The sequence below is a fragment of the Leptopilina boulardi genome, unplaced genomic scaffold, assembly GCF_019393585.1.
Source record: "Leptopilina boulardi isolate dan_hultmark-lab unplaced genomic scaffold, ZJU_Lbou_2.1 LbouV2_362, whole genome shotgun sequence".
NCBI lineage: Eukaryota > Metazoa > Arthropoda > Insecta > Hymenoptera > Figitidae > Leptopilina > Leptopilina boulardi.
Window position 1 is genome coordinate 4,103,200 of NW_026137932.1, and position 19,343 is coordinate 4,122,542.

Below are 19,343 nucleotides of genomic sequence, written 5' to 3' on the forward strand. Positions count from 1 at the left end.
TGGGGGTTGAAAAAGAAGAAAAGATAGCGGCGCACCCCACATATATATTTCTGATCTTGGGAGAAGTTGGTGAATTACTCAATTGGATAAATAAGGATCGTTAGAGAATAAACGCTTTTTTAGAAATTATATCTTCCGTGGGCATAACGTCTTAAAATTGTTTAATGTAAAACAGTTATATTTTTATTTAATAAATAGTTGAGTTTTCCATAGTTTATTTGTTATCGTTATTTTATTATTGAGTTGAATTATTATTAATCGAGCGGAGAGGATTTTCAACGTTGAGTCGACGTTATGGTTGTTTTTTAGCATTTGTGAATTTATTTAAATTTTTAATTCAATTTTAAACCCCTCTTTGCACATCAATTATTTGGTCGATTCTCTCTTTGGTCAACGTTAGATACGAAAGCGAACGAAATATTATTTTTGAGTATCGATTATCGAATACTTTCTTTAAAAAATTCTTTTATGAAAATGTATATTAAAATTATCGACTTTTAAATATTCAAATTATTGGTAAAAAAATGATAAACATTCATTTTTAAAATATTTTTTTCTCGGAAACATGGACGCATTTTTTACGAAATCGGCCAATATAGCAACGATACATGTTTTATAAATTTTCAAAATTCGAAAGATTGTGCGAAATTAAGCAGAATAGTAATTGCAAAACGAAAAATAGAAAAGTAATATAATTTAATAGAAAAAAATTATTATTTTCTAAATAAAAAAATTCTTTTTCTGCCTTCGAAAATAAAATAGATTTATGAAAATAATTACAAAAAACTATAATATATATTTATGAAGAAAAAAAAATACTACAGAAAAATAATTTTATTTAACTTAAAGTTTAACTTACTCTTTAGAGAGACTCATTCCATGTAGGAGAACAAAAACAATTAGACTAATTATTGGCAGACATTTGAAACAGGCAGTCAGTAGTGAAGGTTGTTCAGCCATTAACACAAAATAAACTGATATACTTTTTAAAAATGGAACTAGTTTCGGACCAACGCTTCTTAACTGAAACATAATATTTAATAAATTAATAAATTTTGAGTTTTTTGAACTTAAAAAAAGTTCTAGGTTTACTTTGACTTAAAAAAATTTGGGTTTTTTGAAATTATAAAAATCTTATTCCTTAATCCAAGTCTTGAGTGATAATGAAAATGTTAACATATGGGAAATAAAAATAATTATGGACTAATATTAATTATCCTTCATCGAAGGATTGAGACATTAATAAAAATTTTAACATGTGAAGAATAAATAATTATGGAATTTATTTAATTGATTTGTTGATTTCATTTTTAATAAAATTTTTTTTCCTTTAACCACACGGAAAGAAAATAAATATCAAATTTTATAAAAGCATTTTCAAATTTTGTAAAAGTATTTTCAATTTGTGGAAAATATTGTAAAAAGCGAAATTTTCATAAAAGAAATACTAATCTTTAATAAACTTTTATGAAATTTATACAGGATTTAATAAAATTTAATGTCATTTAATAATGAATCAAATACGTTCTACCAAATTTTATTATAACTATTGTAAATTCCATAAAAGTTTATTAAAGATTAGTATTTCTTATATGGAAATTTCGCTTTTTACAATATTTTCCACAAATTAAAAATACTTTTACAAAATTTGAAAATGCTTTTAAAAAATTTGATATTTATTTTCTTTCCGTGTAAAGTTCCAAAATTCTTATTTTGAAATTAAAATATTTGTGAAAAATTTAAAGATTAAAAACTATTCAAAATAGCAAATTTAATTTATTTTCAACAATACAAAACTTTTTTTTTTAATTTTATAAAATATTCCTTTTTTTTAAATAATAAAATCCCTTATCTAAAATAATTGTTATTTAATAATAATAAAAGTAACTTTTATTCCATAAATTAATGCTTGAAATTCGAATATCTAAAAATTTTAGGATTACTTATTTAACAAAAAAAATTTTTTTATATTTATTTTAATATCATATCCACGTAAAAAGAAATATGAAACTTTAATCTACAGAAAATTTTATAAATACTAATAAAAAAAAATGCAAACATAAAATATTAACTATTGTGAACAGAACACGGAGAAAAAAGATTTCTTTTATAAAATAACTTTTACTACTTTCAGAGTAAAACTGGACCAACTCGAAGTTTCTGCGCATCTCTGGCAATTTTTACTCCAAAAATAGTAAAATTTACTCTAGAAATAGTAAAACTTACTACGGAAACAGTAAAATTTACTACAGAAATAATAAATTTTACTATTTTTGGAGTAAAAATTGCCAGAGATGCGCAGAAACTTCGAGTTGGTCCAGTTTTACTCTGAAAGTAGTAAAAATTACTTTTTCTTTTTCTCCGTGAAGGAAAAAATATTATGATTATTATTTTTTTTAAGTTGTAATAATAATTTTATTTAAATACATTTTATTAATTGAATAATGCTTTCAAATAATTGAATTTTTGAAGAATATTTTAAAAATAACACAGGCCTGCAAAATTCGACTTTTTTTTTTTTGATATTGAAGTCGTTCCCTATGTAATTTTGTGCGCTGAACACGATCCCGTGTCCCAAAATGGCCCAGCACGTCAGGATTTTGAGAAATGTGGGGGTAAAGAGCCCAAAAACCGTGTTTTTGGGTGTTTTCAAGAATTTTTTTCTCCTTAACCTGACGTGCTAGAAACTTCTACAAGGTCTTAAATTAAAGCTTAAAGTGTGCACTTTAAGACCCACATGCGCAAGTAAAAAAAAACTTAAGGGATTTTGAGAAAAGTGGGGGGAAAGAGCCCCAAAAAAATTTTTTTACATACTTTATATCGCAGTGGTTTTTTATGTATTTTTGTGCGCTGAACACGATCCCGGGTTCCAAAATGGCCTAGAACGACAGGATTTTGAGAAAAGTGGGGGTAAAAAATAAAAAAAACGCGTTTTTAGGGTTTTTTTTAATATTCCTCTCCTTCACCTAACGTGATAGAGACTTCATTCCCCCCACTTTTCTCAAAATCCCTTAAGTTTTTTTTGACTTGCGCATATGGGTCTTAAAGTGCACGCTTTAAGCTTTAATTTAAGATCTTGTAGAAGTTTCTACCACGTCAGGTTAAGGAGGAAAAAATTCTCGAAAACACTCAAAAACACGTTGTTTAGGCTCTTTACCCCCACTTTTCTCAAAATCCCTTAAGTTTTTTTTGACTTGCGCATATGGGTCTCAAAGTGCACACTTTAAGCTTTAATTTAAGACCTAGTAGAAGTTTCTAGCACGTCAGGTTAAGGAGAAAAAAATTCTTGAAAACACCCAAAAACACGGTTTTTGGGCTCTTTACCCCCACTTTTCTCAAAATTCTGACGTGCTGGGCCATTTTGGGACACGGGATCGTGTTCAGCGCACAAAATTACATAGGGAACGACTTCAATATCAAAAATAAAAAAACCATGCAGGCCTGTGTAATTTAATATCATTAAATTTTGGAAGAGTTACAGTTGACAATTTTTTGAAAATAATTAAATTTTAGAAGGTTTTAAATTGAAATTTTTGAAAATAATTGAATTCAAGTGATTTTGAATCGGAATTTTTTTTTAGTGATTTCTTTATTTTATTTTATTTTTATTTTATTTTATTTTAGTTAAAAATTTGTTAAATAATTGAAATAAAGAAGATATGATGAAGATCTTCATTATATACTAAAAAGACGTATTTTGTTTAAAAATTTTGTTTTTATTAAAATAAGTCGAAAAAAGTCAGAAAAAGAAGTATAATTCGAGGTGTGGATTTACAGAATATAATTATATAGATTATATCTGATAATAATATGCGTGTTTAGAAAAATGAACAGTACTGCGATATTGCCACTTTAATTCGTTAAACATTCATTTATTAATAACAACAGTAAATCTATTTTTTTTATTCCTATAAATATGGTAACGTGTAAATATATGTCAAGGTCTTTTTTAAATCAAAGGTATTTTATCGCATCTCTAAATGTTGAAAAAGGCAAAATTGTTAAAAGGTAGTAAAATAAATTTTTTTATAAAAATTAAATGAAAAATAATATAGAGAGAATAAAAATGTGGAAATATAGACAGCTTTTTGTGCATTTATGTAACTGAAATAATTTGAATGTAAGGAGCAGTAATGATCGTGAGGGAAATTATAATGCGGACAATGAATTTTAAGAGATTAAAATTGCGTGATGCCAGTAGTGTTATCTAACGGAAAATTGGACCATTAGCATTTGTTGCAGATATGATAGCGGACTTAGACAATAACCTCATGTAGATTATTGATTGTTACTGGCTATTCTCTGGCTTCCTCTACATTACAAATAGTAATAAAATGGTATATCAATAGTCAAAAATCAAATCCTAAAAATATAATATATATGAAAAAAAAATAATAAAAAATAATTATAAATAAAGAAAACAATTATTAATAATTGTTTTCTTTATAATAATTTAGATAATAATAATAATAATAATAATAATAATAATTTAGAAATAGGTTTTGACTATGGTATAGGTATTATTTTCATGGGATAAAAAATATAATTCTAAATATAATAATAAAAAAAAAATTCCCCACATGGTATTAAATAATAAAGTTTATTTTGTAAATCTAAAAAATTCTTTTAAAAATTTTACTTTTTAAAATTTTTAAGCAGTTAAAAATGAAACATTAGAAAATGCATATCAAGTGAAAATATTTTTATTATTACTTGTAGGTCGTAGAATATTCGCAATTCGTGTTTAAAACTTATAAAAGTTGATAAGATTATATTAAAACATATCTACAAACGAAAATTCAAATTGGCTAAAAATTCACTTTCTATAAATTTTTCATTAAATTCTATTACAAATTTATAATGAAAAAAAAATTTTTTTTTAATTCCATACACATAAATTTCTACACATTCTTTAATTTAGTTAAATTTTTAAAATTATATTTTTATAATAAATTAAAAATTCTGTACATCAAATAAATATTAAAAATAAATCATTAACAAGTGAATACACAAAATAGATTATGAGTCTAACGCTGTACCAACTACGCTACGTGAAAACGAATGATATCAAAAAAATGAAATATTTGAGTGAAATAAATTAATTAATTAATAGTTGCAAGTAACTCATTATTTTTGTTTCAAATAAACATTTAATTGATTAAAATATTTTTTTATTAGTCTTGATAAAATAGTGTATTAGTATTAAATAATTTAGTTGACTTGAATCAGTTAAATAAAGTTATTGTATCAAATACTTTTTATTTGTTTCAATAAAACGAAATATTTGAGTGAAATAAATAAATTAATTGTTTCAAGTAAATCATTATTATCGTTCCAAATAAATATTTAATTAATTGAAATATTTTTTTATTTGTCTTGATAAAATAGTGTATTAGGATTAAATAATGAATTATTTGTATTAAATAATTCAGTTTATTTCAATCAATTACATAAATTTATTGTGTCAAATACTTTTTATTTGTATCAAATAAACGAAATATTTGCGTTAAATAAATGAATGAATAGTTTCAAGTAACTCATTATTTGTATTAAATAAATTCATTTATTTAATTCAATTAATTATTTAATTGAACCAAATACGATTTATTTGGTTCAAATAAATGCGATTCAAATAATTCAAGTTATTTAAATAAAATCCATATTTTTTTGATCCAAATAAAAAGTATTTGAATCAAATAAATTTTTTTTTCAGTGTACTATATAAATATGTAATAAGTTTTTACAATTTTCTGTATACTTCTTAACGTAGTGATATTGAAGCAGAATTTTATTGATAAATAATCTATAGGATGATTACATGAATACACGATTTAAACATATTTCTGAAATAAAGATGTAAAAAAAATTCGATATATAATGTTAGTGTAAAACTTTATAAATTCAGAAGTTATACATATATGCAGTTCAAGAAAGTTTTCTCGAAAGTAATCAGAATTTTGAATACATTAACTATACCATTGATTGAAAATGTCTTTGATCAAGAAAAGTTTATTATTTCTTTTCATCTACATTTTACATGTAAGTGTATTATAAAATATAATTAATATTATTTCATATAAATATAAATAATAACATAATAATATAATATAAATAAATAAAATTATTAAAATAAATAATCAGAAATTGATAATTAACCCTTTTCGCTCTATTTTCACAAGAAACAGAATCAGAAATTTTAATTTAACCCATTTTTAACATATTTTTACGAAAAACTCAAGGTGTCTACTAATTTCGTTTTACAAAATTCCCGGCCATTTCCCTGTTTATTTTTTCTTGTCAAATCAATTTTTTTTCTTGTAAGCATTAATAAATCTACGAAAATTAACTATATTTTATGAAAATAATTGTTTTTTAAGTTTATATATATATTTCTTTTATTCTATTCTATTATTCCTTTACTGTAGTCAATTCAGAAGTTTTTTTTTAATTACAATTCGGAGTAAGCTAACGAATTTAAATAAAACTTGGTAGTATGATACCAGGAGGCCAAAAAATAGCAATTTTTTTTAAAAATTTTTTTCAAAGAAAGTTGTTAATTTATTCAAATGAAATTTTCTCCATCGGATTATATAAATTTTATAGTATAAACAAAAATTCAAATTTTATAAAAATATCGATTTTCGTGACTGCTGCAACAATTTACATATGGCTTCTCTAAAAAAAGGTCTTTTACGATGACCAAGATATTTTCTAACTGTATCAACTGAAATCAAACAATGAAAAATATTTAGTTAATATAAGATCAAATCTTGTTTTTTTTTAAAGAATGAAAAAATATTACTTTTACTTCAAAAGTTACATAATCCGATGCAAAAAATTCCATTTAAATAAATAAACAACTTTCTTTGAAAAAAATTGTCAAAAAATGGCTTTTTTGCCTCTTGACTAGGTATAACCCTTTAATGAAGACCTCGAAACGAAATGGCATAAAGTTTTTGAAATTATTTCTCGTTATTTATTGAAGTAAAAAATAAATTTTTCAAGACAAATTAATATATATTATTAAAATAATAAAACTTGATTTAAACCTCAGTAAAAGAAATCCCGGTTTGATGTAAAATTCCCGGTACTTTACACTAAAAAGATTGAAATCGTAAATATCGTAAAAATATAGCAAAAAAAATGTGGTAAAATGTAAAAGAAAAAAAAAAGGTTTCTATTTCCCAAAAGCTACGAATAAAATCATTTGTTTTAAAATTCCCAGAAATTAAAAGAAATTCCATGACTTTTTCATATAAAAAATCAATATTCCATGACTTTTCCCTGAATTGGAGTTTTTCTCTGACTTGTTAGACATCGTGATTTAATAATAGAAATAAACACGAAAATATAAAATTTTTGAATTTAAATATTATTTCATAAAACTTCCTTAAAAATTTATTTAATTAAATATTTCAAAAATTTCAAAAGGTAAATCATGCAATTGTGCTGAAAGGTTCGTTAGACTATTATAGAAAACACCTTAACTTTAAAGTGAAAGACATTGAAGATCTAGAAAATGCTTTTAGTGATGAATACAATAGGGTAAGTTAATTATTTAACTTAAATATATAAATTTTTAAGTACTATGCTGTAGAAAATAATCAGGCAATATTGTAAAAAAAATACTTTATTTTCCATAAAATCGCAGAAAAAACTTGGACTCATTTTTTTTTTTTTTGCAAGTCATTTTAACGGTGTTCCGTAATGGCAAGTAGTGGTTGTCTTTTAAAAACGAGGTACATTTAATTTGAAAAATATTATTCTCCCAATTCGGACAGAAATGGCAAAATCGGAAAAGATACCAGTTATCCTAAGTTTGTGTACTTTCATTTGCCACCAAGAAAATAAAGATTTATTCACATATAAAACGACAGCCCTGGCGGATCTCGAAATCGGAATGTACGCTGAATTCGTTGTACATTTGTTACACATTGGTTAAACATTTAGTTGGAGTGAAAATTGTGTAGAAACTGAGTGGAAACTGTGGAAAAGTGTAATTGAATTGAATAATAAAAGTATTTAGTGATAGATTTGTGCTGTATTTGTGATAAGTTAACGTGTTATTAGTAAATAAATAAAGTTTAAAGTATAAACTGTTCGCTTAAGTGAATTTGACAGGCTAGGGAATTTTCTAGTGACATCCAAATTGATAGTCGATAAAGAAGTTAAGCCGCCGACTTTGCACGGTAGGTGGCAGCATTCATACTTTCTCCTTTTTAAAAATTCTCTTTTTCAATTGTAAATAGAAAAATTAATTAATTAATAAGTTATATAGTTTCTATGTTATCATTTTTTTTAACAATTGAATTTTTGAAGATTGTTTAATGAGATAAATTAAACTTGTATAATCGATGCAAATTGTTGCTTTTTAAAATACTTTTAAATAAATCTTTTCTTTTAATTACATTTATATTAAAAATAAATAATAATATAATAAAGAAAGATAAAAAAAAGTTTTCTCTATTAAAATTATGATTAAATTAATTTAATTGAATTTAATTAAAAAGCAACAATTTGCATCGATTATACAAGTTTAATTTATCTCATTAAACAATCTTCAAAAATTCAATTGTTAAAAAAAATGATAACATAGAAACTATATAACTTATTAATTAATTAATTTTTCTATTTACAATTGAAAAAGAGAATTTTTAAAAAGGAGAAAGTATGAATGCTGCCACCTACCGTGCAAAGTCGGCGGCTTAACTTCTTTATCGACTATCAATTTGGATGTCACTAGAAAATTCCCTAGCCTGTCAAATTCACTTAAGCGAACAGTTTATACTTTAAACTTTATTTATTTACTAATAACACGTTAACTTATCACAAATACAGAACAAATCTATCACTAAATACTTTTATTATTCAATTTAATTACACTTTTCCACAGTTTCCACTCAGTTTCTACACAATTTTCACTCCAACTAAATGTTTAACCAATGTGTAACAAATGTACAACGAATTCAGCGTACATTCCGATTTCGAGATCCGCCAGGGAGGATGTATAATAGAAAGAGTATAAACATTTGCGTAGTACTGAAATTTACCGACTGGGGCAGCACCTGACGGCTTCAAAAAAAAATTTCTTATTTTACTTCCTGACGTCGTTTATCGTAATAAATTTTCAATTTCTTGTGCGTAAATGAAAGTACAACATTTCAGGATAACTGGTATTTTTTCGATTTTTCCGTTTCTATCCTAGTTGAGAGAAAAATCCTTTTTAAATTAAATGCATCTCATTTTTAAAAGACAACCACTACTTGCCATTACGGAACACCGTTAAGTTGGGTATCGGAATAAGTAAGGGACAAACTTCATGTTACTCAAAATGCTCCTTCTCGGAATTTCAGACTTCTAGATATCAATTTGAGTACAAAATTCCTACTCACTTTGAGTTCAGGTTTTTTCTGTATATAACTTTAAAATAACTTAAGAATAAAAACTTTAAATAAATTTTTCTCAGCTTGGAAATGAAGCTGATGAACATTTTGGAAATGAATTCAAGAATTGTAGAGAGAAATTCCCTGATGCCATTGCATATTTTGAAACATTTACTAATATATCAACAAAAGCTATTAATAATATATGTAATTTTAAAAATTATGTATTTCGAATTATTTATTTTAAGTCTCGTTGTTATTCTAATATAAAAAAATATTTATTTAAATATCTTGAAACACTGATTATGGACCAAACAAATAAATGTTTAAATTCGAAAAATACTAATACCTTTGGTAAAAAAAAATTATTAAATGAGATAAACAGTGAAGGAATTGTAACAAGAGATGAATTAGATGAAGAAGAAAGTAAATTAAATGAAATATTAAGTAGCTTATATGAAAAAAAAAGAAATTCCAATGAAGAAAAACTTAAATTAAATAAACAAAATAGTGAATCGTATGAAGTGAATAGTAATGATGACATTATTAATGAATCTGAAATTATTGCTAACTTGGACGATAATAACTTTCATATGTAAACTAAAAAAATGGATACTAGTGCTATCAGCATATCGCACAAGATATATTTTTTGATATCTGAGAAAATTATTTAACTTGTAAAAGTTATTAATTAATAAATAAACTAATTAAACAAAATTATCTTTTTAAAAAAAAAAACTGTATGTTTATACACAGTAAAAACCTGAGTTCACTTTTATCATTCTGAGTTCCGAATCAAAATGAGTAATTGGAAAACTTCAAATGACTCAGAATGATCCTCGACAAGATTATGATTATTAAGTTGGTGTAAGTAACAGAGCGTCATCTAGTGATTAAGAAACAAAGCAATTAAAATCTAATATCAGAATTTAATTTAACAGCATTGACAATTTATTTATAATTGAAAATTGAAACATAATTAAAAATGAAGTGCATAATAATGAAAGTCATTAAACATTATTGTTATTATTAAAGATATTTATTCTGTTGAAAATTTAAGTTTAAAAATTAAGTGAACTGATTTGTCAATTACTACTATTACTATACTTTTTAAAGAATTAACATATTGCGCATTCCAAGTGATTGTTTCTTCAATAGTATCGAACATTTTGACTACTTATTTACAACAATTATATTTTATTACTGAGTTCGGAGATTTCGCTAAACTGTTTAGTCTTAAGGCCAGGTCCAAGTCGTGTCAGCTGTTCCATTGAAACTTCAAAGGAACAGCTAACTTGACTTAAACCTGGCCTTAAGGGTAGGTCCTAGAAAGGCAGCACCACCTATATCGAAAATAAAATTTTGGAAAATTATTTACAGTATTTACTTGAAAGTAAGACAATAAAATACTTTTTCCTTTAGGATAATTATGATTATTGTCAAGAAATATACCAGCTAAAACTTTTTTTGAGTTAAAATAATGAAAAAAATTTAATCACAATAAATTAAATATGAGCATATTTTTTTACGAAAATTTTTAAGATATTTTCTCGGAAATAACAAAAAAGAAAGCAATTTTCATTTGGAGAATTAATAAACACTAAAGGATTCACCAATCACGAAAATAACAACAAAAACTTTTTTTTAACATAACATATCGACACTATTTTTACTGATTTTTGACAGCCATTTGGTAGATAATAAATGTCACAAGTTATTTCGTGATTCTGACAACAGGAGGAGATTGGCGCTGTTGCTAAACAATTGCAAATATATTATTTGCCAAATGTCTGTCAAAATCAGTAAAAATAGTGTCGATATGCCACTGAGAAAAAAAATTTAGTGTTTGCAACAAAATTGTTTGGTTAGACAATTTTGGTTCTTGTAACCAAATTTTGGTTTTAGCTGAAACAAAGTCATAGGGTTATCTCAACCAAACATTTGGTTAGGCCAACAAAATTATTTGGTTGAATATTTTTAAATTCCAACCAAAATTTAGTTACGACAACAAAATAATTTGGTTAACACAACAAAATAGTTTGGTCTAAGAAACCAAATGATCGTTTGTTGTCCTAACCAAATAGTTTGATTCGCTCTCAGCTCATAGCTTAAGAGAACAGCTGTTAGTTTAAATCTCTCACAAGGATGGGTAGTACAGTGGTCAGAGCTCCCGACCTTCAGTTTTAAAACAGAAGTTCGATCCCACACGGAGATGAGATTTTTCAAAGTCCACAAATATTTCAATTGGATAAATATAAATTCAATGTTAAATTGATAATAAATAAATAATGAAATAAAAAAAAGATAAAAAGAAAAGAGATAAGGTAGAATAAAATTTTTAATTTTACAAAAAAAAACTGTTGGTTTGATTAACCAAACATTTTTGTTGACCTGACAAAAAAAATTTAGTTGAGCTAACCAAACATTTTTGGTATGCCAACAAAAAAAATTCAACCAAATTGTTTGATTGACTCAAACAAATAGTTTGGTTGCTTAAATACTAACAAAATTTTTTTGTTGGCTCAACCAAATTTTGATTGCTCTGACTAAACATTTTTCTCAGTGTGTTATATTAAAAAAAAAGTTTTTTTTTGTTATTTTCGTGATTGGTAAATCTTAGCTGGTATATTTTTTAGTGTTTATTAATTCTTCAAATGAAAATTGCATTCTTTTTTTTTTTGTTATTTCCGAGAAAATATCTTAAAAGTTTTCGTAAAAAAATATGCTCATATTTAATTTATCGTCATTAATTTTTTTTTTATTATTTTAACTCAAAAAAAGTTTTAGCTGGTATATTTCTTGACAATAATCATAATTATCCTAAAGGAAAAAGTATTTTATTGTCTTGCTTTCAAGTAAATACTGTAAATAATTTTCCAAAATTTTACTTTCGATATAGGTGGTGCTGTCTTACTAGGCCTGAAATTTGTTACTTGGGGGTTTTCTGGGTCGCTGATTACGAATCCAAAGTTAGTTTTTCATAATTCAAAATGGCGGATTCAACATGGGATAAAAAATTTAAAAATTGACCCAATTCGTTTTAATCTTGCTTCTCAAGGGTTTTTGGGGTTACTAATTATGAATCTGGAGTCAGATTTTTGAAATTTCTAAAAATTCAAAGATAGATCCAATATGGTGAACGAATTTAAAAAAAAACCCAAAAACCCTCGAGAAGCGAGTTTAAAACGAATTGGGTCAATTTTTTAAATTTCATCCGCCATTTTGATTTATGAAAATTTTAAAAATCTGCCTTCAGATTCGTAATCAGCGACCCCGAAAACCTCCGAGTAACAAATTTCAGGCGAATCTAACAATTTCAAAATTTTGTCCGCCATATTGGATCCGCCATTTTGAATTTTCAAAAACTAACACCGGATTCGTCATCAGCGACCCCAAAAACCCCCGAGTAGCCATTTTCGAGCGGATTTAATCACTTTTAAAAAAATTGTCTGCCATGTTGTATCCGCCATTTTGAATTTTAATAATTTGAAAAATCTGACCTCAAATTCGTTATCAGCGACCCGAAAAACTGTAAGAACACTTTTAACTTATCTTTTTTGAAGTTCTCAGATTATCTTGGGAACGAAAGGGTTAAAAGCATTTGAACCTTCGTGACGTCATAAATCATGGCGCATGACACGCAAACTTCTCAGGTATGTGAAAAGAACAATTTTGAATATTTTTTAAAAAAAAACCTTTTGGAAAATATTCAGAATAACATAGACTCTGTCTGTTATGTGCGAAAAATACAAAATTTTGCATTTAAAACTTTTTTTAAACAATGTTTACGTTGGTTTTGTCACAACTAAGGAAAAATACACGAATTGCTTATATGTAGGCCATTTTTGGAAAGACCAGGATAAAAATTGGAAAATTCTTATGTAATTTATCAAATATTTAAATTAATTTTATTATAAATAATAATTAAAATTGTTTATTACAAATTAAACAATAAATTGTTGTTGTTTATTTACATTTTCAAAAAGCACATATAAAAAAGCATTTTTTTCACAGCTTTCTAAATTATTCATCTCAATTTTGTAAAAAATAAAGGCATAAAGTAATTTTTGAAAAAAGTACATAAAAAAACAGTAATTATTTTTTTAAAAAATTGAAAATAATTGGATTTTCAACGTTTTGTACAACATTGAGATGAGTAATTTGAAAAATTCTCCAAAAACTGCTTTTTTAAAAGTGCTTTTTGAAATATGCAATTTATATGTGTTTTTTTTAATAAAAAAGAATAATTATTGATTTAAAAAATTGAAAACTAATTTAATTTTTAAATATTACGTTTCACAATTTTTAAATTGGTAAATTTCAAAATTAGAAAAAAACTGTTTTTTTCAGGGGTTTTTTTTGGAAAAAACATAAGAAGTATTAAATAATTATTTATTTAAAAAATTGAAGAATAATTCAATTTTTAAACAAATATTTTTCACAACTTTGAAATTTGCAAATAGCAAAATTAGAACAAAACTTCATTTTTGTATGTTAAAAAAAAAAAAAAAAAGTAAATAAACAACATTTTATTGTTTAATTAGTAATAAACAATTTTAATTATTATTTATAATAAAATTAATTTAAATATTTGATAAATTACATAAGAATTTTCCAATTTTTATTCTGGTCTTTCCAAAAATGGCCTACATATAAGCAATTCGTGTATTTTTCCTTAGTTGTGACAAAACCAACGTAAACATTGTTTAAAAAAAGTTTTAAATGCAAAATTTTGTATTTTTCGCACATAACAGACAGAGTCTATGTTATTCTGAATATTTTCCAAAAGGTTTTTTTTAAAAAATATTCAAAATTGTTCTTTTCACATACCTGAGAAGTTTGCGTGTCATGCGTCATGATTTGTGACGTCACGAAGGTTCAAATGCTCTTAAAAAAAGAAGTATTGAAATTATTTTCAAGAATTGAAAAAAGAATAAGAAAAATGCTTACATAAATTTTCATTGTTAATAAATACTGTTTCAAAAAAAAAAATTACCTGATCAAATTTAAGAAATTATAGACTACATTTTCAAATATCTACTTAAATAATTAATTTTAATGGATTTGAAATTAAATATACAGACTTATAAAACATTTTTTATTTACTTTTTTTTTTGAATATGTAGCATATTTATAAATTTTTTTTTTCAAAAATTTCCATTCTTATTATTAAATTTTATAATTTAAAAATATAAAAATAGGGGCATTCTATGTGAAGCGGACCACACGAAATTTCTAATATAAAAAGCAACATTTTTAAAATGCTGTTATTTCCACAAAAAAAAGCATGAAATTTATTTTATTTATTTTTTAAATTAAAACTTTATTATTTGAAAATTACAGTTTAGTGTCAATAATTAATAAGATGAATTGAGAATCTGCATACTTTAAACTATTTTTTAAGTATTTTTAAAAAAAAAATTTTTTTAAATTTTTTAAATGGTTTAAGGTCATAAAAAATAAACTTGAAAATTTAATTTTTATTTTTTTTTTAATGAAAATAAATTTAATTTTAAAAATTAAGTAGGTATAACATAAAATTTACTACAAAAAAAACGGCAGTAATGTTTTCCATTATTCATGCATTTTTGTGGAAATAACAAAATTTTAAAAATGTTACTTTTTATATTAGTAATTTCGAGTGTGGTCCGTTTCACGTAGACTAACCCAATAATTTACAGACTTTTATAAATTTCAAAGGAAATTAAAAAAAAAACCAACTGAAAAATAAATCAAAAAAATTGAATATTCTTATAAAAAAATAATATGCAAAACGATTAGTTAAACGTTGTTTTTTTTTTAAATAAAGTTTTTGTATTAATATAAAACTTAAAATTCGTGGTTTTTCTAAAATAAAACTTTTCTAATGAAATCATTTTTCTAAAAAAAAAAAATTTCTAACAATTTTTCATTTCTAAAATAAATTTTTCTTATAGTAATATTTCGAATATAATAAAATAAATAGAAATGAAATTTAATATTTCCTAAATATACTTAGTATACAAAAAAAATTGAAGTTATTTTTTTTAACTAATTTAAAATTTCGAAAAGTTTTAAAAATTCAAAAAAAAAAATTATACAATTGTTTCTCTACTATGGAACCAGGTTCAAATTTTTTGTAAGAGGAAATAATTGTTTTTGAAATTTTTTCAAAAAAATCGAAGAATTTAAATTAAAAAAAAAAAAAAGATTTTAATTTTTAAATTGAAAAAAATGAAGTAAATTATTTTTTTCGATCATTTTTTACATAAAATTTTCCAAAAGTTCACATAAAAATATAAATAATTTCATTCAAAAAAAAGTTTTAAAATTAATTCATTTTTAAGAAATTATATTAAAAAAAAAAAAAAAAATCTTCAAAAATATAAACTTTTAAAATTTATATCTCGTAAACTGCTTGATGAAAAAATTCAAAAATTTACTTAAATTAAAATCAAATATATTGGAATTAAAAAAAATATTATGATTAATTTTTTAATTAGATAATATTAATTCATTTTTAATTAATTTTAATAAGTTTTTTAAATGGAATATTTATTAATCCATTCATAGAAAGATATTAATTAATTATTAAATAAATAATATTAATTATACCTATATTACATTTTTGTTTACATAAGGAGTAAATTTGAAAACCAAAAAAAAAAAACAATTTTTATGAAAATCAAATATTATCTTTTGTTTAACTATAAATAAAAAAAAATAATTCTCTTTATTTTTCCTTAGTAGAAAATTTTAATTTATATTAAATTTTCCAAATTCTATTTATTTTAAATAATAATTATAATTACTAAAATTAACATTATTATTATTGTTAAAACGAAATAATATTAATGACCCTGTGACAAAGAAAGTTTATTGACAAAAAAATATTTTTTTTTTCGAATTCCCGCCATCTCTTTTTATTGCTTAAAAAAAATAAAATTTCTCTAAACATTAACAATAATAGAATAAAAAAATTTGTTTTCTTTAAATTTTTAAGAAAATTAATTTTACTTTCAGAGCTAAGAAATTATTTATGAAAAGTAAACGAACAAGGGAAATTATCGACTATTTATATATATATATATATAAATATATATGTATATATACATGTATGTGCATCTATATATGTTTTAAATAAAGTATACTGACCACTTGTGTTGGCGATGACATTTTCGCGGCAATTTGTTGTTACACTTGTTAAAAAGTAAAGTCTTATTTTGTATTAAAATTGTTTGGAAGAACACTTTCACTTGAACTGTCAATATCATGTGCTTTTTATCATTTTCAAAGGCACTGACACTGACGTTTGCCACCTACAGTTATTCTGAAGGAAGTTCAGCAAGTGCCTTCCTGTGCTTTGTTTTGTCTTTCAATTTCCCCACGTTCCCCTCCAATCATCGACATAGAATAAACAAAGAGTGAATTTAGAAGGATTGGGGTATATTTACACAACTACCTCAGAAAACACTCATCAGAGGCGTGTATGTTACAACCATGTTACGAGCTGAATTGCATATTTAGCGCGCAAGCGCCAATTTCGCACTTTGATTCGCGGATTCAACCTTAGTTAAATTCTTTAAGAAGAAAGCGGGAAGTTTAAATAAAAACAATTGAAATACCGTTTGAAACGGAGGAAAAACCTAACGAGAATAAAAGACCAATTAATGATTAATTGATATTAACTAATTATTGATCAATTAATCTCGAGAGGAAACCTTTACTAAATTTATTAAAAGTCTTAGAAAATACATATACATCCGATAGGAATAAGCTTAAGTATAAGCAACCTATTCGGAACGGAATCTGAATTAGAACTAACTCTAGTTGAGTGGAGATCTACGGTAAGGTACCACTACATTTTTGTTACATACGATTGTTACGTATGTTATCTCTCTTTATAACTCGTTACGTTTTTACACAAAAAACACAACATAGTGGGAGAAGTTCACGTGGCGGGATATTTAAAATTCAAATAAATTAATGAATTGAAATTAAAGGCGCTCTCATACCTTTTTGGCTGCCTGCAGGTTACTATGACGACAGAAAATTTGAATATTCAAATTTTCTGTCTCACTCACACCCTGGCGTTGCCATGGGAACCTGCAGGCAGGCAGCCAAAAAGGTTGTGAGAGCACCTTAATATGCTTTAAAGGCACTTGTATACCTTACCAATCCCGAGTATACTTCTGTCGTGTACCATTGGAGTAAAAGAAACAAAAGATATTTCTGTCTCTTTTACTCCAATGGTACACGACGCAAGTATACTCGGGATCGGTGAGGTATACTGCATTTGAATGCTAAATAAGGGTACATTTACAGTATTTCATGCATGCAGAAACATTTGGCCGTTCACACTTCAATGGAATATAGTATAGTGAATTTTAGTAACTTTACAGTTACAACAGAAATTTTTAGAAAATTACTAGAAAGTCACTAAACATTCACTAGATCTTATCAAAGTGTAAATTGACAAAGTTATTGCATGCATGTGATAGTGTGACCGTACCCTAAAGAGACAGAGAAGGACAGACATATACTTTCATCCTTGTTACATGGAAAGTTGACATTCGCCATTTGTCATAATTCTCGTCAACTACCGTACCCTGCTCTAGAAAAAATCTAGTGATTTTAATGTTAAAATTAAAAGTTACTATAGTCAATAAATTTTTACTAGAGCAGGGTGCGGTAGTTGACAAGAATTATGACAAATGGCAAAGTGAAGAAAATTTTTTGCCGAAGGTGCAAATGCTCCATGAAAGTGGTTCCAGAATAGTTGCAAAAGCCAAGTACAAGTGCAAGTCCAAGTGCCAATCTCATGAGTGCGAAAGAAATAGGTAGTCTATCTATCTCCCTTGCACTCATGGGACTTGCATTTGGACTTGTACTTGCACTTGCCTTTTGTAACTATTGTAGAACCTCTATGAGTAGAATAGAAACGTAATCGCAAACGCAACCGGAAGAATGAGTTAGAGAAGGATAAACATATTGTTTGTCCTTATCTAACTCATTATTTCGATTGCATTTGCGGTTACGATTTAGTTAACGTTTCTATTGGGATCCGAAATCTTGTGTAACTACTCAACCCTGAACGCACTTGCGGCAACCATCTTGCTGTTTTGTCTCTTTCTTTATACATATGTTAGACAGAGACAAAATAAAAAATGGCTACCGCAAGTGGGTCGACACCAGATGGCGTATCGCCGCTTTGCGGTTCCCAATACTGTGTTGACCTTTAAGGTGCTTTTATACCTCCAGTATTTTGGTCAATCAATCGGCTGGATTGGATTTTCACGGTTGTATCACTGAATTTGATTGGCTCTGACAAATATTAGATTTTCACCGTGAAAATTGAACTTTTTTAGAGCCAATCAAATTTAGTGATTCTCCGTGAAAATTTAATCCCGCCGATTTCTTGACCAAAATACTAGAGGTATAAAAGTACCTTTAGGGTACAGTCACACTATCTCATGCATGCACTGTGCATGCATGCAGAAACATTTGGCCGGTCACACTTCAACGAAATCTAGTGAATGTTTAGTAAGTTTCTAGTAATTTTCCAAAATTTTCGGTTATAACTAGAAAGTTACTAAACATTCACTAGATTTCGTTGAAGTGTGACCGGCCAAATGTTTCTGCATGCATGCACTGTGCATACATGAGATAGTGTGACCGTAACCTTAAGATAAAGAAAGATTAGTTTCCATTGTCCCCACTTGCTATTTGTCATAATTCTCGTCAACTACCGCACCCTGCTCTAGTAAAAATTTACTGACTTTATTGTTAAAATTAAAAGTTACTAAATTTTTACTGAAGCAAAGTGCGGTAGTTAATGGCAAATAGCGATTGGGAACAATCGAAATCAACCGCAAGTACAAATTTCAAGTTATTGTAGAAGCACCTGAAAAGGACACAAATTTAGATGTTGAGTGGGGGGAAATTCAAGATAAATGAAAGTTTAGCGACAGCTTTACATTA

General features: G+C 25.5%; 2 protein-coding genes across 2 annotated transcripts in view; one reads left to right on the forward strand and one right to left on the reverse strand.

Moving 5' to 3' along the window:
• The window catches only part of LOC127286519 (lysoplasmalogenase-like protein TMEM86A), a 32,221-nt gene extending 14,252 nt beyond the window's left edge, over window positions 1-17,969 (reverse strand). Inside the window, exons 1-2 of the mRNA XM_051312963.1 lie at window positions 16,518-17,969; window positions 860-1,023 (exon numbers count right to left, since the gene is read on the reverse strand). Of these exons, the coding sequence (XP_051168920.1) occupies window positions 860-1,023; window positions 16,518-16,538 (185 nt within the window). The 5' untranslated portion in view covers window positions 16,539-17,969. The remainder of the gene's footprint in view (window positions 1-859; window positions 1,024-16,517) is intronic.
• Window positions 5,873-10,316, forward strand: LOC127286520 (uncharacterized). The gene is made up of 3 exons (XM_051312964.1): window positions 5,873-6,039; window positions 7,432-7,545; window positions 9,467-10,316. Exons 1-3 carry the CDS (start codon window positions 5,989-5,991, stop codon window positions 9,980-9,982), a joined length of 681 nt encoding a protein of 226 aa, XP_051168921.1. The 5' UTR covers window positions 5,873-5,988; the 3' UTR covers window positions 9,983-10,316.
• Window positions 17,970-19,343: the final 1,374 nt, after the last annotated feature.